Below are 24,140 nucleotides of genomic sequence, written 5' to 3'. Positions count from 1 at the left end.
GACTAAGATTAAACTGAAAGACATAATTTTCTTTGATAAATTCTTTTTTAATGAAAGATGCTTGTTGAATTGCTTTATCTCTTAGCTCGCATAATTATCAGATTAATTATTATCACGAATATTCATCTCGTTTAAAGGTTAACTTAGTATATGTTATTATTGTGGACTTGCATTTTCCTTTATACACTTTTTTCCTTCACAAAATAATTAAAGCTTCAATGAAGCGTACTATATCATTTCAGGTCCAAAGTAATAACCGTCAGAGCTATTCTAACAGCCTAAATGGCTAATTGTTTTTTTTTTACAACGAGGTTCATTTTGCACTTAACTAAGAACGCAAAACCCCTTTGAGTCTTTCATTTTTACAAAAATTGGTGGGTGCCTCGTTCGTGTTTGATAGGAATATCCATGAGCGCAATTCTCAGAGGTAATATAAACCAGCTTGCATAACAAATAAGCGCCAAGATTCAGTTCAATCAAGCCATGTGCATCACACAACAATTCAAGGGAACTTCAGTGTTGGTACCATATTCTATGCGGGAATATGTCTCATTATAACGGTTCCCTGAAGAGAAGTTTTACCACTATGAATATTTCAATCTAATATTTGCTAGCGTTGCTCGACATACGTTCTGTACCATAAAAGGAGAGCTCTGTGCTATAAAAGGGGCAAAGAGAAACATTTTACCGCAATATGTAAAGACTATGATTAACATTCTTACAACATAAGCAAACAAATATATGTTATTTCGACCGCTAAGCAGTGGTTTGAGGTCCTATGGTCTACCAATTTCGAATAAAATAAATTATGTCAGTTATAGATCTGAAATCTAAATGCCATGATATAAAAGAAAAGAGAGGAAACGCGTACTCTTTGTTAAATAAATAATAACAAAAAACCGACAATGCCGTGCATTGTGCTCTAACTAACAAGAAAACATGCACTATCAAACATAAGACCATCGGATTTCGCGCTGCAACGCTCTACTATTGAGCTACAAATATTAGTTATTGAATCATTCCGACTAAGATTAAACTGAAAGACATAATTTTTTTTGATAAATTTCTTTTTTGTTGAAAGATGCTTATTAAAAAGCACTCTCTCTTAGCTCGCATAATTATCAGATTAATTGTTATCACGAACATTTATTTCGTTTAAAGGTTAACTAAACATATGTTATCATTGTGGACTTGCATTTTCCTTTATACAATTTTTTTTCCTCCACGGATAAAAATTGAAAATGGTTTTGGCTCTTAATCGAAAAGCGTGGGTTGTTTACTTTGCTACAAACCTGAAAGACGACCTCTAATTAAAGCTTCAATTAAGCGTAAGATATCATTTCAGGTCCAAAGTGATAACCGTCAGCGTTATTCTAACAGTCTGAATGACTAATTGTTTTGTAAAAGCGAGGTTCATTTTGCACTTAACTAAGAGCGCAGATCCATTTAAGACTTAAATTTTTACAAAAATTAGTAGGTGCCTCGTTCGTTTTAGACAGGCATATCCCCTGGGCACAATTCTCTGAGGTAACATTAACCAGCTTGCATAACACAACTTGTTGGTACTACATTCTATGCGGTAGTTTGTCTAATTATAACGGTTCTCTGTCCTTTTAGGTAACGGAAAGATATGTAAGTCCAAATAATCACTTTCTTAAGCTAGATCATGGTCTTTAATAATTTTTTCCTTGTCAACGGGATATATTTCCCTCAGTCGTTTAGATAGTGTCAAAATTTTCATAACAAAGGTCCGGAAATGTTAAAATGATGCAAATTTGCATTTTTTGCTTCATACCTCGGCACAAGCTCCACCTGCTAGCTTTTATTAAACGTTTCATGGAGCCGTAGCTTCTCTTATCTGGTGGAAACTCCAGAGAGTTATACTATGTTTGACATTTATAATGCAAGCAACCAGACTGTAGGTCTGATGACCAATTTTGAGTGCCCAGCACACAAAGTCACTACGGCCGAGAAAGCCGGCAAGCTGACTGCGTACGTGCGATAGATGTGCGACATGGTCAACATAGCTTTTACCGGGAAGGAAGTGGAGGATGCAAATCGGAGAGGGGATTTGATCCTAAGCATCAGATTACTTGTTACAAGCGATGAAATTTGAAAATCAATTAAATCTTTCTCGGACATGATCGTTTGAGTTTTCAACTACTTTGAAGTTTTAATGCTGTAGAAAACTCTTCGGATTCAGCATGTTTGACAATTATAGTACGAGTAACCAGACTGGTGATGATATGGGCAATGATGGATGCACGCAACACGTAACTACAAAGGCCGAGAACGTTGGGAAGCTATTAGCCTACGTCATCGTATTTGCAATTTCACTCTTTGGGAATATTCTCATTTTGAATGTAATCTGCAAAAACAAGAATATGCACAGAAACACCAACCTTTTGATTCTGAATATGGCCATCTCGGATCTAGTCATACCAGTTTTTGTGATCCCTAGAAGAGTTATACAAATCGCTCTGGAATTACCCTCAGCCAAATGGATCCTCTCTGGAGTAACAGGAGAAATAACTTGCAAGCTGCAGACGTTCATGCAGGATTTTTCCGGTCTGGTCTCAACCCTTACACTGGTTCTAATATCCCTAGAAAGACTAGTGGCCGTCGCATTTCCACTCCGCGCCAAAATGGTCACATACAGGTTACGGGTGAATATGATAATTTTGTCTTGGGTGGTTAGCGCAGCCATCCATGCTCCATACTTCTACATCTTCAAACTATTTGAATTTAACTCTGAAGTGTACTGCATTGCATCCTGGGAGCCTGCTTTTGAAGAGCCCTCGACTGGGAAATTCTACATCACCTTTCTTTGTATTTCGGTGATTTTAATTCCGTTTAGTCTTTTAGCTGGCATATACACAGTTATAGTGTCGATTCTGATCAGGCAAAGGAACCACTTGCGAGACGCTGTTCGTGGAGGAATTATACGAGACAAAATGAACAGAAATGTACTGAAAATGGCTGTGACAATTGTTGTGATATTTGCCATTTGTTGGGCTCCTCTCAATATCAATCTGCTTCTTGTGACATTTTTCAGGAAATCTCAAAACGCGTGGTGCAATCCTCCTGCTTTTGCATTCACTGCCGAGTTCCTTGTGATCGCCAACGCCGCTATCAATCCGTTTGTATATTTTGGCTTCGTGGAAAATTATCGACGCAATCTTAAGAGAGTTCTCACCAAGTCTATCTTAAGTACGAACGTTAGGAAAACTGGAAAGAGGCTAAGTGTTCGTCGCGAAACATTTGAACTGACATCTATAACTTGCGATAGAGTGCCCAGCTCTGAGAACGTGGTCTCAGGAATTCGGATGATCTCGTCAAAGAGACTAGACTCAACAAGACGCAGGAGCGAAGTAACAATGGCGGAGAACCTGTAACTTAATGAACACTGATTCAACAGTACTCCGTGTGGTTTGATATTTGAATTAAGAGTTTGTCTGCATATCGCTAATATGGAATAGGCTCTGGAATTATTGTTATTAGAAAGATTGTAACTCTGAAGTGTACTGCATTGCATCCTGGGAGCCTGCTTTTCAAGAGCCCTCGACTGGGCAATTCTACATCACCTTTCTTTGTATTTCGGTGATTTTAATTCCGTTTAGTCTTTTAGCTGGCATATACACAGTTATAGTGTTAGTTTTGCTAAGGCAAAAGAATATTATAAGGGGCCAACTTCGCGGAGGAATTTCCCGCGATAAAATGCACAAAAATGTGTTGAGAATGGCGGTGACGATTGTTGTAATATTTGCTATTTGTTGGGCTCCACTCAATATTAATCTGCTTCTTTTGACATTTTCCGGGGAATCTCAAAATGCGTGGTGCGCCTCATCTGCTTTTGCATTCACTGCTGAGTTCCTTGTGATCGCCAACACCGCTTTCAATCCGTTTATATATTTTTGCTTCTTGGGAATTTATCGCCGTAGTCTGTGCAATGCCATATCTGGTTTATTCCTCCAGTCCAGAGTTCGGAAGGCAATTGTTAGATTCATCCCAAAACGTCGTGAAGCATTTGAGCTGACATCCATTCCCAGAAATGAAGCCGGATTAGTTCAAGTGGTCTCCTCTACGAAATTACACACCGTTTGTGAAAGCAAAGATAGAGTAGTGGAAAGCGAGCAACACCAAGCAACATAGAAGTTTTGACTAGGGCTACTGCTCCAAGTAATGTAAAATGTTGTCTTTAAAGGAAAAAAAAACCCTCAGAGATAGAATTGCGCAAGAAATTTGTATGTAACCAAGCTCAACCACTCTGCTTTGTGCGCCGTTGTTATTTATTATCTGGGAATTGATACTTTTTCTCACAAACCCACGGAACGGCAAAGATAACAACCAATGACTTCTGCCCTTACTGCACAGTCTACTGTCCACCGTTAACATAGACCTGTTTATCATCACGGATATCTTGTGTGGCTCTGGTTCTTCATTTTTCACACATTTGCCTCGGTGTAGACCGGCAACGGTGACAAAATATTATTTATGATTGACAATGATCACAAACAATGTAATTGACACTTTTAATCGTTTTCTATATCAAGTTCATTAGGTTTCAGTTAAGTTCAGTTCAGTTCTTACACGCGTTTGCTAACCAGTTTTATAGAAGTTACACCGAATGATCAATTCAACGGGAAACCGGCGACAGAAGTAAGTTTCAATTAGTTTAGCTTGTACTGTCGGTTTATTATCCACTTTTATAATCGGTCTTGTAAATACTCGAGTGTTTCATAATTACATTGCATAATTGTATGTTTCAGATCGAATAATTCCTTCAAATAAACTTGTTGATTATACGATTGATGGTTTCCTGGTGTTTTTGTGTCAATTATCCAACGATCCAAACGCACTAAATAATAAATACTGCCAGCACGGCTAAGCTTACGGACGACTTCAGCACGCCGTCGAACAAAGTGTGAAAGAAAGTGCGAGATTTTAAACCACCACAAAATGGGTTAAGTCTAGAACTGAACAATGTGCATATATAAGTCTCGGCCTTAGAAAATTCGAATTTCCTTTACAAACTGCGAAAAACTGCGTCTCATTTAAATTCTCCATTTTATAATCGCAAATTATCCATATAAGTGCGCGTGTGAAATCATTTGACCGGTGCTTTATCTCGCTTTAATCAACCCGCACGAGTTTCGAGTAACTTTTTAAGAGAAAGATGTGAACTGTTTTTATCTCGGTACGAGCGTGAGTGGTCAAAATAGTTTGTCATAGTAGTTCAACATCAAGACGAGTATTTGCAACAGAATTGGAAACTAAGCAATTATACATGTTAGTCAACTAAATGGTAATTTTAAAATTGTCTTTTTAACAATTTTTTTAGTTAGTTTTTATCTAATTGTTTAAGGAATACTATTCCAGAAATATGTACCGATAATTGATGGGTAAAATCTTATGTTTGTGCAATATGATGGTCCTGGGTTCAAACCATTTACTTTACTAATGATGGTATTAATAGTGGATTTAGGCATACACTGCAAGTACTATTATGATCATCTAGCTCAGATATAAGTGAAATATTTAGGCTGAAAAATTGTCGTTATTAAGATATTCATAAAAAAAAAACTGAGTAAACATGTAGCAAGTTTAACAAAATCGGGAAGTTTCAAGAAACCAAGAGACACGTAATGTGGATTGATTGAGCCATTAAAGGCACATGATAAATAATTTTACTAACTTTGCACCTTAACTTGATAACTTTAGATAGAGGATCACTATAATTATCAACCCACAGTGTACAGCCATATCTAAGATAAGGATAAATAAGAGAAAATAAACACTTAGATAATTGTTGCAGTTGATAAGCAATGCTTTAATTTTGTCAAAACGTCTAGATCTTTGTTAATTTTGCCACAGGTGTAATCAATGGGGTCATGCCAAGTAAGATGGAAGTTGATATAAACAGTAAGGTACTTGATGCATGAAGCCTACTATAAACAAACATTTGCTACAGTTAACGGTGGATACAAATTACAATTTTCCATTTGACGTTTACGGTTAATTTTTTACTGCTCAACCATTTGTAGACAGCAGGTAGATGGTGTAACGATAAGTTTAAGTTAAAAAAAGCCAGCAGTCAAACGTTCAAAGACCGCGAAATCGCTGACTATACCCCGAATCCGCTTATTGTTATATAACCTTTAGTCGCGCGCTCATTGTGATAAGTTCAATCGCACATGCTTATGTTCGCCGCTTGTATATAGAGCTCGGTAATTTATGCCTGCATACTTCTAACGGTATTTTGTCACAGATGGTTGTTTATATCAGCTAATAAAACATCAAGATTGCTTTCAGAGGCCATTAATATTATGTCATCTACATATAATCTTGTTGAAAAGTAAGCAGTAGACTTGATGAAGTCATTAATATAAATAAGAAATAAGAGAGGTGCTAATAATGAATGTTGAGGTACACCAGAAGAGTTAAGGTTAAATCTTAGGTAACATTATTGATATGCACTTGCATATGATATGCATATTGCATATTGATATGCACTTGCACCAAAACCAGCTTATTTCTCTTTCTTGTAATCCATAATAATTAAGTTTGTTTAATAAAAGGAGGTGTTAACAATATCGAAAACTTTACTTAAGTCTAAGAAACTAAAGGCACCATAGTTTCCCTGAAAAGTATCAGAAGAAAAGTATCAAGTTCTTCAGTAATATCAAGTAAACAGTTGCATGTTGAATTTTTTGGTCGAAAGCCGTATTGACATAGAGAAAGCAAGTTGCCATTGATTAAATGTTTTTTTCAAGAACTTTGCTAATCGTGGAAAGCATTCAAAGCATTGATATCTCTTCAAGGAGGAACACAAATACAATTTTTAGACTATGCCAGGCTCCCAATTATTAGAGAAGAGCGAAAAGGTGGGTGCGCTAAAAACGGCGAGCAGTCACACATGCTCGCTTGTCCGTTTTTCCGCGTCCACTTTCAGCTCGTCACGACCGACTAGAAGAAGCCCTGATAGGCAAATTAATAACGATCTTCCACGACACGCGCCTTGAATTATTAGAGGAAACAAAGAGGGAAACTTAAAAAAAAAAAAAAACCAAAAAACTGTGATCAGATAAACTTTCATTGTGTTCTTACAACACACACACAAAAATACGTTATTCGGATTTAGCAGTATTTTGAGGTCCAAGGGTTTACCTATTTCGAAGTTTTATCAGAATCCCGATCATTCAAAGGCGTAGTATGCATATGCGTATATATTATCACTATGGAAATGTATTGCTCCTTAGACGTTTTCTTCATTCACGGTTAGAAATTGAAAACAGTTTCGACCATTTTTAATCGATCAGCGTAGGTTATTTACCTTGCAACAAAGCTGATTCCACCTAAAAATTCTTTCCTTAGCGGCTCCACGTGAAGCCCTCGTACAACGCTTAACGTTGTTCCCGCGGCACGCTGCACCTAAGTTCGGCACTCTAACATTCGCTTTTAATCATATTCTACCAGTGTTTCCTGAGGCACACGAGTGGAATTTTCAAGTTGCGCTCGCAATCGCGCCGACACATTACCTTATCCCTCCCCTTTCCAGTTACCTAATGGCTAAACTTGTGCCGCATTCCAGTTGGCCGCGGATGTTAATAGTAGCACCTTGTACGGACGTACGGTCGAATACCAAACCAAATTTTTTGGCTTGATGGTTACTACCATTTCTTATAAGTATGTTGCACGCCCTTTGCGCGCTGTTAGTTCCCTGATATGTTTGGAGAGAGCAGCTGAAATAGTGCGTGAACATCGAGCAGGCCCAACGGCGACATTGATCTCCTTTCAATGATAACCTATATTTTCAAATCGTGCTGCTTTTTAATTTGCTAACCTGAAAAAGTGAATTAACCTTTCCATTATCTATCTAATTAATAACGTTTACTCTCTACAGTCTTTCCTGTGACTCTCCATTCAAATTGCAGATACGAGCAGGCACAACGACGACATCGATCTCCTTTCAATGATAACCCATATTTTCAGATCGTGCTGCTTTTTAATTATGCTAACCTGAAAAAGTGAATTAACCTTGCCATTATCTATCTAATTAATAACGTTTACTATCTACAGTCTTTCCTGTGACTCTCCATTCAAATGCAGATACGTTTTTGCTGCAGCTTCAATTCATCTTTACTAGCTGAAGATAATTTTTTTTGACGCCTTAAAAGATCTTGTTTGAACCGAGAAGGATTTTCCACAAGGAAATTATGACAAAAACCTTTTCAAACTTACCTAAAACTTTGAAAATCCTACTTAAAATCGTGATAATATTGGAATTTCGTATAAAACTCCTACACAAAATTTTACACGCGTACGACTTTCCGGCGCGATGTACCGTATATTGAACCTACTGCGCAACTGCGCCACGTAATGACCTCGATTTGGATCATGAGTGACTTCTGGTCAGGGGCGTCTAAGGCACGCGAAGATCATACCTGCCTACATAAGTTGTTTTTTTTTCCAGGTTGCTTAGACTTCTTCTAATATATAGACATATATATGTATATGTATACGTATGTTTGTCATAGAAAAGTTGTTACAGGTATTGAAAGAGAAACTTGCTAACAATGGCTTTCCCCAAGAATTGTTATTTCTCAGAATAAAAGAAGGGGACAGCCAGATGCGTACGTAAACGTACGTATTTCCGGTTGAAGTTTGGGCTGAGCCAGAACAAGTTGAGGGGAACTAAGCTGATCATAAGTGCGGTAACTAAGGGTGATTTTCTCTTTTTTTTCTGTTGCTGTTTTGTGGTTTATTTTTAACAAACAGTGTGAGCAAATTCATCACCCTGAATCCATCGTCCTGAAAAAACCACCTGCACATCGGTAACAAACACTAATATGTCGCTTACACAGTAACCGACCTGTAACTACAGGCCCTTAGAGATTGTGCTTGCATAATTTTTTACATAATTTGGAAAAACGAGCATAATTTTTGCTTCTTATAAATGTAGCACCACTGGAATAATTAGAACATCATCGGTTAAGTGTTTTTGAAGGGAACATCACGAGAGTCATGAGTTGTTTGGTCTCTTGGATTGATTATTTATATATATTCGTGATATTGAGGCTATTCTGTGTCATTTGTCCTCTAAGGGAATGGAACACTGGGAGTAAAGATTGCATAGTACTAGTTCCGCCTCTACAGGCAAAAAAAGAGACATCGAGCAACTCACAGATAAAGACGATAACCAGCCGCTATGAGGCCGCGTTCCTTGCGAAGACCGGACACGAAAGAGCAACGGAAATCGAGCCTAAGCAGCCACCCGTCTGGCCAGAAGGTTTTATCACGTTCGATATGATCTGAGTTATCAGGAGATATTACTAGTGATGCTAACATCATACCTTTTGACACTTTAAGTCTCCGGTTTTTAGATATCATGCTTTATATAGAAATGAATTTGAACTTGTTTTGTGTTCCTTTATTAAAAATAATCAAGCAGCACAATCTTAAACTAGGATAATTTCCAGCATAATTTGGCAAAAAATCGAGCAATACTTGTAGTTTAATATACTACTTTTACTAGCACAATCTGTAAGGGACTGCCTGTAACTAGTACACGCCTTCATTGCATTGCACCCCCTATTCAGTTCTACAGCCCACGATCGGGAAAGTTACGTGTTACAAAAGTACATATGTGCCGGATCGGCGGCGGTGCTCGGTTAAATCAGTTAAGATGTGCTTTACTTAATGGTTTAACATGTAATACGAGCAGATATTTTGGGAGTTGCGTGGTATTTTTCAGAGGCCGGAAGGCCCTCAAAAACGAAAAAAAGAAGTTTGTATCGGATCGTTCAGTCCGTCCATTTTTTTCCTCGGTATTTTTGCCTTGTTCTGTAGTGTAATAACGTGGCATGTTTTGCACTTTTTCATGAATGGCAAAGGGGTGGAATAATAATTTTGTTCATTGTACGGGACAAATGAAATAAAACCTAACAGTAAACTAAACTAAACATATGTAGACCCGAAACAAAATGAAGACTCTTGTCCTCTTTTTGTGCTTGGTAATTCATTGTCTTGACTTGATGGTGTACGGAATACTTCTTTCTGGCCAGCATAGAGCCAGCATAGGACCAGCATAGGGCCAGCATAGGGCCAGCATAGGGCCAGCATAGGGCCAGTATAAGACCAGCACTTAGACTAACACATGATGCGTCATGTAAAGTTCCTTTCAGTCTTTTTGCCTATCGAACTTGCATTACCATAACAACAAGTTTATGTTTAATACGTTACGCTTCAATAAAATTTCTTTTGATAAAAAGAATATAAAGATGGTGAAACCCTTTCAATTGCAAATTGCTGCCAGAAAAGTGGGTTTGTAAGGATTACTCAACAATACAATATTAATTGATGAAAATGGTTTCAGAGCCTAGCGAATTACTAATTAATCAATATTTTTGTTTTGCAAATTTTCGAGTTTAAAGCGAAGTCCTGTCTCAGGCTTGACAACGTAAAGGCTGGTAATAAGTCACTCAGACGTCGGCATAACTTTTTGGTGTGAGTTCACGGTAAAGTGAAAGCAATACGTGAAAACATTAAGTGAAAACTAAGAGATTAGAAGGGAACGCACACCGAGACTTCTTCCTTGCAAGTTCAAACAATTTCTTAATTTTAAAACCTGGAAAAGATTGCATCTCTCTCAGTCTGCGATATGCAAATATCCGGACAGTTTTGAATAACGATTTTTTCCGCTTTCGTTATCACAAGGGAAAAATTAATGCGACTAACAAAAACCCAACCAAAAATGATACCATTCGTAACCCTCATATTGGACCAGAGAAGATCCCAGATTAAAAAAATGGTATGAGGCCACAAAACAAACCTTCAATAAGTTGGAACGGACATGATACTCGATTAAAATTGATCCCAAAGTGTGATTGAACATTACTACCTTAGAATATAGACCAGAAATGATACACAATCGAAAATTATCCCAACGTGTTATGGACCATAGATACTTAAGAAAATAGACCAGAAATGATACCCGATCAAAAATGATCCTTACGCGTAATGCATGGCCCATAAATTTTCAAAAGATTAGAGTGCAATGATCCTAGACCAATGAATCCCTGTGAATGGACCTCAAATGATCCCAACTGGTAGTGGAACAGCTATGATCCCACAATGTGACCAGAAATTATCCAAACCGGATTAAAAATGATTTCAACGTGTTGTGGGCCACAAATGCTCCCGAAATTTGATCAGTAGGAAATGAAATGAGTGGGGCTCTTTCCTTTAAAATCTCAATCAATAAGTACATCAGAATAAAGCTACTAAATTGAATTTCTAATTCATAAAACTTCTGGCAATTCGTTTTCGGTGCGGGTGCTTCGCTTTTGAACTTGAAGGTGAACCATGCGTCGGTGTTCGTACTTAGGTAACGAGATGGCGGTGACGATCATCGTTGCCCTTATTCTGCTGGGAATAACATTTCTTTCAGGAAGATGGAAATCTGAAAATCAATTAACTTAACGTGCTTTCTTCAATTTATAAACCTACGCTTTTCCGCTGGATTTTGAATCAACACAAAATTGTTTGAAGATTTTCTTCTTAAAATCCGATTCCGTCAAAGCAAATTCTGCCCATGTATACCGAATGAACTTTGGTGACACTTCACCACCCAAACAAATAAATGGAACTTTTATGCAAAAAAGCATTGTTTTTCATCCTTAAAAAATAGAATTTTAATGAAGCCAAATAAACATTTTTTTAAATTCCTTCTACGGTTGACAAGTTTGGAATTTGAATTAATCTCTAAGTTTCGTTTAAAACCTAGCATTTGTTTGTCTCGTCTTAATGAATTTTCGTAATAAATCGCATTTACTATGTTTGTGGCACGAGAAAAGATGCTTAGGAGAAATGATATCTTTGCACGAAACTGTCAAAAGCTATACTTGATGACTTCATTGACGCATTTATCAGACATTTCTGTGACGAAAAACGACTCAAACTGTGTGTTATGCTCTTTTTCGTTAATTGTTGACTGTATATCAATCCGCTTACGCCCATAGTAGCAACAAAGTGCTCAAAAGATAAAATCTCCTTGACCTCAACACATTGAATGAGAAAAGGTTAATGAGAAGGAAATGGGACTTGCAATAAGCTAAGAGACAATATTCTGACCGAAAGAGGAACTCTCAGAACACGTCATAAATGAAGTATTTAATAAGAAGTTAGGAGATTTATTTCTTTACCATTTGTATGGGTATTGCGGTAGAATAATTAATGAGGAATGAAAACTTAAAGGGGTGTCCACAAATCCATTCAGGACATTAGCAGCTGGGTGCGTCATTGTAAGTATTACTCGGTCACCTCGTCTCCGACTGCATTACCTGAGATGTCTTGGGTTGGTTTTCTTGTGGTCCTGTGCATCACAGTCAGTTTCGTCTCAGATCCCATGGCCGCGATGTTTTTTGGGCAAAGGCCCAGCGGCAAGCGTATGATGTTAAAAGACCGATTACAGAATCGTCGAGAAAAAGAGGTAAGGTGTTTATATTGAGTAAACTGATGAGATATAATTGAAATGGAGATCTATTTAAGTAGTTTTTTAACCTTTGCAAAAATTTGAATTTCGCCCAAAGATCGAATGTCGAAGGATTTTGCAAATTTTCGAGTTTAAAGCGCGTGAAATACCCTCAGACTTGTCAAAGGCTTGACAACACAAAGGCCGGTGATAAGTCACTCAGACGTCGGCATAACTTTGTGGTGTGAGTTCAATTTTTGAAATTTTGCTATCGAGGTCATGCAGGGAAGGGAAAAGACAATCAATGTCGCGTGGCCCGGGTCAGCTTGGCTTATAGTGTTCAGTAAACCGACCTTAAGCGTTTATCGTCAGAAATGACTGCCGAAAGGAAATTTAAGGATATTATGATTGGATCGGAAAAGAAAAGCTCGTGAGTAAAGCAAATCTCAGCGGAGCTTTTTGTGTCATTGGTTTATAATCAATTTTCCAACTTGTATAGTCTCATCTTTCCTTTAAGAGAGTTTGAGCAAGATCCTCTTTTCAGAAGAAATAATTTAGCCTGGCTACCACTTTTTCAACTTCAAGAAAATTTCTCCATCGAGTGTTTTTAACCTTGCAGTTTCCATCGAGGAACAAGCTTAGTGAACGAGAGCTGTCTCAACGTAAGAGGGCATTTAAACGTTTCATGGCTCATAAAGACGCAAAGTTTAAGGCGGAACTCCATTAACCACCGCTGGAGTAGACGTTTAGTGTGTTGCAAGCGAAAGAACCTTGGGGAATAGAATTAGCTAGAAAACGTCTGCAGCCTGATCAGTGTAATTTTATTGTCTTACACCTGTTTAGTAGTCGTGGGAGCAAGAGCTCGAGACAACAATGTTGATAAAGTTGTAATAAACCACTTTGGTTAAAAATTCTTTAGTGAGTCACTTTTGATTGATCTATTGCGACAGTGTTGAATAACGATTTTTTCCCACTCTTATCACAATAAGGTGATAATTAATGAGACTATCAAAAACCCAACCACAAATGATCCCCTTGGTGGACAAAAAGTAACCCCCATATTGAATCAGAAATGATCCCAGATTAAAAAATGATATCATTGTGTGATGGGCTACAAAAGAAACATTCAATGAGTTGGAACGGACATGATACTCGATCAAGTTGATCCCTACGTGTGATTGAACATAACTGCCTAAGAATATAGACCAGAAATGATACACAATCGAAAAATTATCCCAACGTGTTATGGACCATAAATTCTTGACAAATTCGACGATCGAAGATTGATTCCAAGTTGTGAGGGACCAATAAATACTTAAGAAAATAGACCAGAAATGATACCCGATCAAAAATGATCCTTACGCGTAATGCATGGCCCATAAATTTTCAAAAGATTAGAGTGCAATGATCCTAGACCAATAATGTTCCCTGTGAATGGACCACAAATGATCCCAACTGGTAGTGGAACAGCTATGGTCCCACAATGTGACCAGAAATTATCCAGACCGAATTAAAAATGATTTCAACGTACTGTGGGCCACAAATGCTCCCGAAATTTGATCAGTAGGAAAAGAAATGAGTGGGACTCTTTACTTTGAATCTCACTCAACGAGTACATCAGAATGAAGCTACTAAATCGGATTTCTGATACATAAAGCTTAACTTCTAGCAATTCGTTTTCGGCGCGGGTGCTTCGCTTTTGACCTTGAGCTTGTTCTATGCGTCGGTGTTCGTACTTGGATGACGAGATGGCGGTGAGGATCATCGTTGCCCTTATTCTGCAGAGTGGCTGTTTTTTCAGGAAGTTGGAAGTCTAGCAAGGAAGCACAAATCAAGTAAGTTTGCATAATCAATTGACTTTTCGTGCTTTCTTCAATTTATAAACCTACGCTTTTCCGCTGGATTTTGAATCAACACAAAATTGTTTGAAGATTTTCGAGCGTTCGCAAAGGGTTCAAATGGGACGGAGATGGCTCGACAAGCAAGCTATAAATAACAATACTCTTAGGAAAAATAACTTCATGTCCTTTTTAAGGACACTCAAATGAAATTATGAGTGTCTTACTGCGATAATTTGAATTTTGTTTTCTTTCTCAATTATTATAAAGGGTATAGTATAGTGCGGGCGTTTTCAGTGAAACCATCGGTTATAGAAATATAAATGGAAAAAAGTAATAACGCAGGAATATTTACTCTAGAGAAGATTGAACAGTTCAGGAAGCCTTGAAAATTAACCTTTGTGTGCTTTTAAGAACGCCCACGGTGGTTGCGAAACGAAAACTAGCAGGGTCACATTTTAAACTTTTAGCAAGCAAGTTGAATTGTTCAAATAAAACCCTAAAATACTACGCACTGAAAGGAAATCGGCTTTAATCGATAACTCTATGATAAATTCATTATTGCAAGATGATGTTAGGCGTAGCTGACACATAGTCAATACAATTACGTCTCTGTATGTCATTAAATGTCCACACTGTACACTGAAAATAAATAAAGCTGACATTTCATGCAAATGAGTGGAAATTGGACCAGCATTGATCGTTTTTGAAATAGGGTCAAGAAGAGACTCAACAAAAGCGCTGAGATGAAAACACTTACACTCTTTACTTGCATTTGATGAAAAAAGCAAAGATACGAATGAAATCAATTTGGGTGAAGACTGATCGGAAGAAAAATGGAAAAGAAAAAGGTTTTCAGCTACAATAAAATTCTCCTCCCACGCTAACTTGATTTCTGTAAGAGTGCTTCAAACATTGTTAAAATGTCATTATGGTAGGACCTATAGGTAAACAAACTGGTGCAATTTCAATTTTTTTACCTGTTGACTTTCATTTAAATTTTTTCTCACGCTCAGTTTCCTTTGTGTGATTCATTTGTTAGAATGCATCCCAAATAACGAATCCTCAATTCAAAAATTACTGCTTATTGATGTTTGTCGATGCCATCCGTTTGCTTCTTGGGTAAGTTACCAAAAGTAAATTGTTACTTTTAAACAATAGTATTCTACCGAATATGACTATAGATAGAAACTCATTCAGCGGGAGAAAATATTTTACTGTGATGAACTTTTTCTTCAATCGTACAACAACAAAACCAATTGATTATGCAGCGTGAATCCAAATTGTAGTTATGTTATTCTGAAAAATCCAACCTTTCCAAAATTCTATTCAGTTGTTGTAAACATTTGACTACAAACGTCACTATTTTGAATTTTCTAAGCATGTTGGCCTCACAGACTATACCGCCCATTTCATGGTTAAACTCGAACCGAATCAATTCGAACGGAGACACGAACTAAATAAAAACGTGAAAGCCAATAACTAGATCATTAGCTGCATGTCTACTTTCCCGCTATTTTAGTGGAATTTTTGGACGTCATGTCATGCATGTGCAGCCAGGTTGCCCAGCAATATTCAAAATCGCTGCGTCCGTAGTCGGATTTTTGGTGCGGTTTTTTAAACTACAACAACAAATAAGAAAGCAAAAACAAAAACTAAAACAACCTAAAAACACAGTATTTAGCAAAGCTTTTCTAGAGTAAAAGGTGGCGATACAAATATCTTTGGTTTTAGTTTCCTCATAGCAACTGCTAGTTATTGGATGATAAATACCTCACAATGATAGTGTCAGAGCTCACAAGGCGCGCATCCTCCTACCTTGAAGAAAAATCACAACCCACCGGGTTATGTAAATTTTTTCATTGTGTCACAATACGGTGAATATTGATTTTAAATTTTGCTGTGTTTAGGCTGCGGTTTCAGCGAAGGTTTAATCGCTAAGTACTAAAGCTTTCGTAATTCTGCAGTGAAGCGTTCTGCCATGGAATGGAACTCAAAACTCAATGGTCCTCTAAACATTTGATTATTAAAAGGTCAAATTTCATATTCGATTACTCTGCCATACTTTGCTCGATCAAACTAATTCAAGATAGGCCTCAGCGGTTTATTGGGTGAGTAAAAGAGCTCTGTGAGATTTTTTTAAAATAACATAAACTAAGTATGCGGCCGAGCAGTTAAAAATATGATAAGCAAATGGTAATCTATGATGTGTCGCGACGACGTATGTTTTGCCTTAAAGGTTTCTTCGAAAAAGATTCAAGTGTTAGTCAAAGAACTTAGTTTGAGATTTTTGTTCATGAAATTAGTTGTGAACATTCAGTAAAGATGCGAAACGGCCTATCATAAGAAAGATAACCAAATTGTTGGTTAAGATCCGTCTTTGCCGAATAATTTCCTTTGAAGATACATTCACCCTAGATAAGAACCTCCCTGCTAAATAATTTACAATTTCTGTTCTAACAAGGCAAATTTGATTTTAATTGGGCTAGGTACACAATTGAGCTCAGAGCCTCAGACAGGGTCTCAAAAGTTCACAATAGGAGAGAGGAAAAATTTGAATTTGGTATACATCTATCAAAGACATCTGTTAACTCATCAATCATTGATGTCTGAAAACCGACAAAAAGTCGACTTCACAAAGTGAATTTCTCCTGGAAAACGCCTAATGAAAGCAATTTGTAGGTTACCACGACCAGTAACTGTTGATAAGTATTGTTTTAACAGAATATGTTTGAATTAATTTGCTGAATTCTTTAAATTTAAAGCGAAATGGCTTTATGGCTTAAACAAGGTGATGTTGTCTTTCAAAGCGACTCAAGATTGCTATCAAGAAGTCTTATTCAGACTTTTTTTACTTGGCTGACCTGGTTAAATATTTTTTTCTCAAACTGGTTTTAAAAGTTGTCTTTTATTTCAGTACATGTTATCGGTAATTACGTAAATTCAAATAACTCTATAATATCAAAAGAAATTGATTTACGCCTGAAACCTGTCAAAGAAATTAATTGGAAACTAAAACGAGATTCGAGTTAAAAACATTAGTTTGTTTGCATGCAAGGAAGTTTGATCTGAATAATTTTACATGTACGATTCATCCAGCGGATGCTGTTTTTGAGTTTCAGACATCTTTAACCAACAAGTGAATGAATTTGAGATATTTAACATCGACTCGCGTAACATCTCCGATTTCACAGTGAATCCCGGGCAAGAGCTCTTCTATTGAATAAAATTTGAAGTTGAAAAATCAATTATTGACAGCTTAAATTATTGTGCAAGTGAAAAAAGTGAGATTTGGCTATAAGTTCTGAAAACTAGTTGCTTACCTCTTTTGCTTTGACGACGGACCAACGCTCGAAACGTCAGCTTTGAAAACTCCTCACGGTGGCCAATTTATATCACAAACCTAGTTGATGAAACCAAATTACTTCCAACAAAGTACCCTCGGATGCCTCACCACAAGAAAGACACACCAATTTTTCGTTAAGATCTGTTTCGAAGCTATGTGCTTTAAATTTCCCCTAAAAAAATTTCTTTACTGAGACAGACATGAGACTTTATATCATTGACTTTTTCTTCTTCTTCATGAAATAAAAAGAGACTATTTTAGACTATGCCGCAAAGGATTTCAAGAGAAGCGAACGATAAAAGAGTTACTGCATAATTCAAAGCCGCTAAGTCACGTTAAGTCGTTAATTTAATCCTTCTAGACTTTTTTTTGGATTATTTTAATTCTTTACTAGAGAGAATTGCAAGGGAGCTTTGTAAACGTGAAGAAGACTACAGCTTATCTAATAAAATTTATTACTGCTGATAAATCCTTAAGGTTATGGAAAGTACTAAAGTATACTTTATTTAGGCCGTAGCAATTTTTGTTGCCAGAATTGCCAACCGCTCAAAAGTGAATTGAGATACGTTCACTGATGCACTTAGTATTCTTGTAAGTAAACATTGATACGATTTTGGACGAAGGTAAATTTAAAGAGAAAATTTGGTCATGCCTCAGAAAATTGTTCTTGAGTGTTTTTAGAACATTTCTCCTTAGAGAATGACGCGCATTAAATCTAGAGCGAGCTCGGAAATCACTTTAGAAGAATCAAAGATTTTAAACCCGAAGGTCTGAAAAATGCAAAATCGAGCCAAATGATAAGATTAAGTGGAAATGGGTGAAAGCTTTTTAAACTTGACTGTATGTCAAATAGAGGTTCAAAAGCCTCAATATTTTATGAGAAGGAGTTTAAGGAAATCTGATAGAATATTTTTAAATTAAGTTTAGCATGTTCTTGATGCCAAGAGAAACTGATCGATATCAACTACCGTGAGCTGATGCTTGATTATATGAAGTCATTATGTGGCGTCGATGTCTTTCCCAATTTTTTAGCTGTGAAATAGGAGAGTATTCGTCATGTAAGGCAGATGCTTGAGACCCAAAAAAGTTCTGCATGAGCTAAGGAAATCTATAGAGGAGAAGAACGTTAGAATCAGTAATGATTACTTGTCCGAGTAGATATAATTGGAGAAAGGTAAAGAGGAGATTATCATATAATAATAACAAGAAACAAAAGACCCAAATCAGAAAATGTTGTTTTAAAGACACCGTACGCACTCGTGTATTTATGGCTAAAATTAGTCCACTTGGGTTTTTAGTGATCGTTTTATATGAATACGAAGTGAAGATAAGAAATCACGAGGGCCGTGAAAGACGGAAGAAACCTGGGCGTGCAAGAAAGAAAGTATCTCCATTGATTTGTTTTTGAAGTTCACAATGACACTCCTTGCGTATAAAGTGCCTTCTAGGCGATAAAAGATCGTAGGCAAGGCTTTGTGTTCTAACACACTTAAGATACTAGTAAATCGATTTGAAAAACTGGAGTGATCATTGGTTCTGTAACTCTTTGTACATAATCTTAAATCTCTTATCTGTTTCGCGTATTTGTATTTTTGCCTTGTCAAAGTTGAAAGTGAATTAATTTTCCTTTTCGTGTTGCTGACTTGGTGTACCCAAGCTTCGTGTCAACCTGTTTTATGGGAACTAGGACAGAAGTTTGCGTGTTCTCCTTTCCAATATATTGAGCCTGTGAGAGGAGTTCGACAATAGATACGTGAGAAATTTAACAGACGTCTTTCCCTTTCGTGCGGTGAGATGCGGAGGAGAAGCTGTTACTATTGATGGTTTCAATGAGAAGACTCTCTTCGAGAACATTCATCTTCTTGTCAATTGGCCCGAAGATTTTGCATGAATTATTAGAAAGGAAAAGACACTTTAAGTACTGCCAAAAATTAATTAAATTTTTAAATCCACAATGTGCTTTGAAATTAAAACTTTTGGTTATCTTCCAAATGTATTCAATTACCAAAACGAACTTGCGAATTTCTATTTGCAATAATTGTAAACAATGTTCTTTACAATCACACGGCAATTTCGATTTTTTATTGTTCGATATTTCTTAAAAAGTTGTTTTGGCCCGAATAAATGAATTAGCGTTTGTATTTTTTTTCATTTGGGATATGACCGTCTCACATGCAAGATCACATATGGCCCATACTGGCTGTCGTTAGATATTGAGTCTATTTGACATTTGACTGTTTGACAAAAGTAATATCACATCCAAAGTATTATTACTTACGACCATGGTTCCGTTTATACAGGTAGTCAAGAGAGTCCTATACAAGATGTCAACTTTGAGCCACTGCCTTCAATCATTTTAATTCCACAATCAGAAGTTTTACTGTTTCAGAGGAAAGAGAGGAAATCTGCGAGGGAAATATTTACATAGTTTAGGCGATAGATGTGCGACATGGTCAACATAGCTTTTATCTGGAAGGAAGTGGAGGATGCAAATTCGAGAGGAGATTTATAATCCTAAGCATCAGATTACTTGTTACAAGCGATGAAATTTGAAAATCAATTAAATCTTTCTCGGACATGATCGTTTGAGTTTTCAACTACTTTGAAGTTTTTATGCTGTAGGAAACTCTTTGGATTCAGCATGTTTGACAATTATAGTACGAGTAACCAGACTGGTGATGATATGGGCAATGATGGATGTACGCAACACGTAACTACAAAGGCCGAGAACGTTGGGAAGCTATTAGCCTACGTCATCGTATTTGCAATTTCACTCTTTGGGAATATTCTCATTTTGAATGTAATCTGCAAAAGCAAGAATATGCACAGAAACACCAACCTTTTGATTCTGAATATGGCCATCTCGGATCTAGTCATACCAGTTTTTGTGATCCCTAGAAGAGTTATACAAATCGCTCTGGAATTACCCTCAGCCAAATGGATCCTCTCTGGAGTAACAGGAGAAATAACTTGCAAGCTGCAGACGTTCATGCAGGATTTTTCCGGTCTGGTCTCAACCCTTACACTGGTTCTAATATCCCTAGAAAGACTAGTGGCCGTCGCATTTCCACTCCGCGCCAAAATGGTCACATACAGGTTACGGGTGAATATGATAATTTTGTCTTGGGTGGTTAGCGCAGCCATCCATGCTCCATACTTCTACATCTTCAAACTATTTGAATTTAACTCTGAAGTGTACTGCATTGCATCCTGGGAGCCTGCTTTTGAAGAGCCCTCGACTGGGCAATTCTACATCACCTTTCTTTGTATTTCGGTGATTTTAATTCCGTTTAGTCTTTTAGCTGGCATATACACAGTTATAGTGTCGATTCTGATCAGGCAAAGGAACCACTTGCGAGACGCAGTTCGTGGAGGAATTATACGAGACAAAATGAACAGAAATGTACTGAAAATGGCTGTGACAATTGTTGTGATATTTGCCATTTGTTGGGCTCCTCTCAATATCAATCTGCTTCTTGTGACATTTTTCAGGAAATCTCATAACGCGTGGTGCACTCCTCCTGCTTTTGCATTCACTGCCGAGTTCCTTGTGATCGCCAACGCCGCTATCAATCCGTTTGTATATTTTGGCTTCGTGGAAAATTATCGACGCAATCTTAAGAGAGTTCTCACCAAGTCTATCTTAAGTACGAACGTTAGGAAAACTGGAAAGAGGCTAAGTGTTCGTCGCGAAACATTTGAACTGACATCTATAACTTGCGATAGAGTGCCCAGCTCTGAGAACGTGGTCTCAGGAATTCGGATGATCTCGTCAAAGAGACTAGAGTCAACAAGACGCAGGAGCGAAGTAACAATGGCGGAGAACCTGTAACTTAATGAACACTGATTCATCAGTACTCCGTGTGATTTGATATTTGAATTAAGAGTTTGTCTGCATATTGCTAATCTGGAATAGGCTCTGGAATTATTGTTATTAGAAAGATTGTTAAGGTTAGCCTATGGCTGGAACGTGGTGTAAACTAAATGACAAATAATCAAAATATGCCCAGTCGTGATGGTGATCTTTTTTACCATGGAGTAAAAGGAGAAAAATACCGTTTTTTATTGGTCGGGGAAGAATTAGGTGATAAATCAAAGGGAAGTAGAAATTGTGATGCACAATTCTCTCTGTGTCCTTTATTTCAAAGATTTGACGAACTTTAAAGACAAGCTCGATTTCTTAAGGAGAGAAATACATGATTATAGCCTTTTTAGCAGATTGTTAGGAGTGATAACTGAATAAAGAGTTTTAGTGGCCATTTTAGCATCAATCCTCGGGGTTGAAATTCGTGTAGAGCCGTTTGCATAATAGGAAAACTACTTTACCAAGAGAGACCTCGTATCGCTCTAGAAAGAGTTTAGTCGATGGGTTGCTTGTCAATAAATTTTATTGCATTATGAAAGACCTGTCAACATTTACTAATGCATCCTTCGCAGTTGACAACATTCAGTCATTTCTATATCTTTTATGTAAGAGATGCATCTAAAATCGAGCTGTTATAACTGAGTTTAGCGCCTCCTTGACGCCGACCATCATCGGTTTAGGAACTTAAACCAAAATAAATAAATATATTATGCTTCTACTTAACATTATCGATATGATACGTGTTTTATATAGAAAAAGACCTAACAACGTGCATATACCATTGTGAAATATCTTCCAAGGTTCTAGTGAAGCGAAATATTCTGATTTTATGCCTCGAGCTAACGAGAAATAGCTAAACAGGATAAAAATAATGATAGTAAATAAGAAAATAACAAATATGGTTGTTACCCTCGGATGAAATTGATTTCAATGGACTGTAAATCTAACAAGCAGCTTCTTTCCGTATTGTAAAATAACAACAATAGAAATAAAATGGGTTGATAGCTAAAAAAAAGTTGGCTGTTTTTCATTTCACACTTTCAACAACTTTTCCCATGGGGGTTCCGTGCGTTAGCAAGTTATTTTTCTTTGTTGAATTTAGGACGAGTTTTCCTGCAAAATCAGTCGAAATGCTTTCTCTAGGGAGTGCTTGGTAAATGGGCGGGCGGGAAGGGGGGAGTGAGTATTTCCGTTTAAATTCTCGCTGTGCACACTATCTTTCTATTTTTATGCCCTTAGCTTGTGGTATATTTGTGTATAAGCTCGTAACGTTCGTTCACACCAGCATCACTTCTTTCGGAAACTTTGATTTTCCTACGAAGTTGATGAAGTCTGTTTAGTGTATCTTTGGGGTATGACCTATGTTGTTTTGCGATCGGCTGAAGAATTTTATCTACGTAACAGGATAGCTTTTCTGTTGGTCTTTCTGTAGGTTGAGTTTTTGTGTCTTATTAACTTAGACTGTAAATACATCGGGTGGAAACGGTCTTTTAAGCCGGCTAAACATGTCTTAAGTAAATCTTTGTCTTCCGCCATAATGAGAGTTCATTATTAATATTGTAATGGCTATAATTTGTCTATCAGTTTAAATAAGGCGGTGAACTCGAGCAACTTGGGTTTAACTAGGCGGGATCGGGATGAAAATGTTCATTTCGGTGGGATAACGAGATGGAATGAAAAATAGCGATAATACATTTAGCTTTTTTAAAAACTGCTTTTTATGGAGGTGGGGGGCTCCAGGTAAGTGGGTAACACGCTTAACCGTGGTCAAAAAATAGCCCGCTTTTGTATACGTATTGAATCCCAGTATTCCCAGGTGAAGTCTCAAGAGGTTGTTGGAGCGCTTTCAAATGTAACATGAACCCAACCTCAGCTATAGATAATAAATTTCGGATATAACGCGCGCTGTCATTGGTTGAAAGAGCGCGCTCTGTCAAAGTAAAAGTTCAGGATATTTATCTTATACATCCACAGTCAAAGATTTTAGATCATAAGATTTGTTTAGTTTTTCCAAGTATCATGTGTTTCATGTGTTGTGCCCATCTAGGTGACCCAAATTTGCAAGTAACCGATCAGAAGAAATGTCTGCTCTCCTGATATTTCATGATATTACTTGACTGACCTGGTATCACCGTTTGAAGTAAAGTAGCAAAACATTGCAAGAAAATGAAAAAGGTTTACCAAAATGAATCTTTCCATCTAACATTTTCTGGCGTTTTTTGACATTTGTTCTCTAACATAAAGGAGAGTTCTATGCTGTAAGAGGAGATAAAGAGAAACATTTTACCGTAATATTTCAAAAACTATGATAAACGTTCTTACGACACAAGAAAACAGATATATGTTATTTCGACCGCTAAGCAGTGGTTTGAGGTCCTATGGTCTACCAAAATAAAATAAGTTATGGCAGTTATAGGTCTGAAATCTAAATGCCATGATATAAAAGGAAATAGAGGAAACACGTACTGCTTGTTAAATAAATAATAACAAAGAACTAACAATGGCGTGCATTGTGCTCCAACTAACAAGAAAATATACTCTATCTGGTTTGCTTTATCGGCTGTCTCACCAGAGTGTGGCAAAGAAAAACTTTTCGAAGTCCCGCTCAGAAAATCAATC

The 24,140-nt window shown here is 37.1% G+C and overlaps 3 protein-coding genes and 1 long non-coding RNA gene across 5 annotated transcripts; all 4 read left to right on the top strand.

The window, feature by feature from the left end:
* The first annotated feature begins 1,778 nt into the window (after positions 1-1,778).
* Positions 1,779-4,808, top strand: LOC149035266 (QRFP-like peptide receptor). Of its 2 annotated transcripts, XM_089192121.1 has the most exons (2): positions 1,779-1,996; positions 2,304-3,639. In XM_089192121.1, exons 1-2 carry the CDS (start codon positions 1,886-1,888, stop codon positions 3,393-3,395), a joined length of 1,203 nt encoding a protein of 400 aa, XP_089048247.1. In that variant the 5' UTR covers positions 1,779-1,885; the 3' UTR covers positions 3,396-3,639. The 2 variants fall into 2 exon arrangements, with proteins under 2 accessions (XP_089048247.1, XP_089048246.1); XM_089192120.1 differs by having other exon boundaries at positions 1,804-4,808.
* LOC149035267 (pyroglutamylated RF-amide peptide receptor-like) lies at positions 3,502-4,808 on the top strand (the record flags this gene model as incomplete). The annotated part of the gene is made up of 1 exon (XM_089192433.1): positions 3,502-4,808. A coding segment is annotated over one exon (651 nt), but the record flags the coding sequence as incomplete, so codon positions are not given.
* A 7,409-nt stretch (positions 4,809-12,217) lies between these two features.
* On the top strand, positions 12,218-13,383 carry LOC149035265 (uncharacterized). Its single transcript, XR_016182553.1, has 2 exons — positions 12,218-12,490; positions 13,092-13,383. It is a non-coding gene; the product is annotated as an uncharacterized LOC149035265 (long non-coding RNA).
* Positions 13,384-15,297: 1,914 nt separating this feature from the next.
* LOC149035264 (QRFP-like peptide receptor) lies at positions 15,298-22,536 on the top strand. Its single transcript, XM_089192373.1, has 2 exons — positions 15,298-15,432; positions 19,957-22,536. Exon 2 carries the CDS (start codon positions 20,298-20,300, stop codon positions 21,486-21,488), a length of 1,191 nt encoding a protein of 396 aa, XP_089048499.1. The 5' UTR covers positions 15,298-15,432; positions 19,957-20,297; the 3' UTR covers positions 21,489-22,536.
* Positions 22,537-24,140: the final 1,604 nt, after the last annotated feature.

Source organism: Pocillopora damicornis, chromosome 13 (genome assembly GCF_964200805.1).
Source record: "Pocillopora damicornis chromosome 13, jaPocDami1.2, whole genome shotgun sequence".
Lineage (NCBI taxonomy): Eukaryota > Metazoa > Cnidaria > Anthozoa > Scleractinia > Pocilloporidae > Pocillopora > Pocillopora damicornis.
Note: the sequence above shows the minus strand (reverse complement) of the source record. Positions and strands in the feature narration are given on the sequence as shown.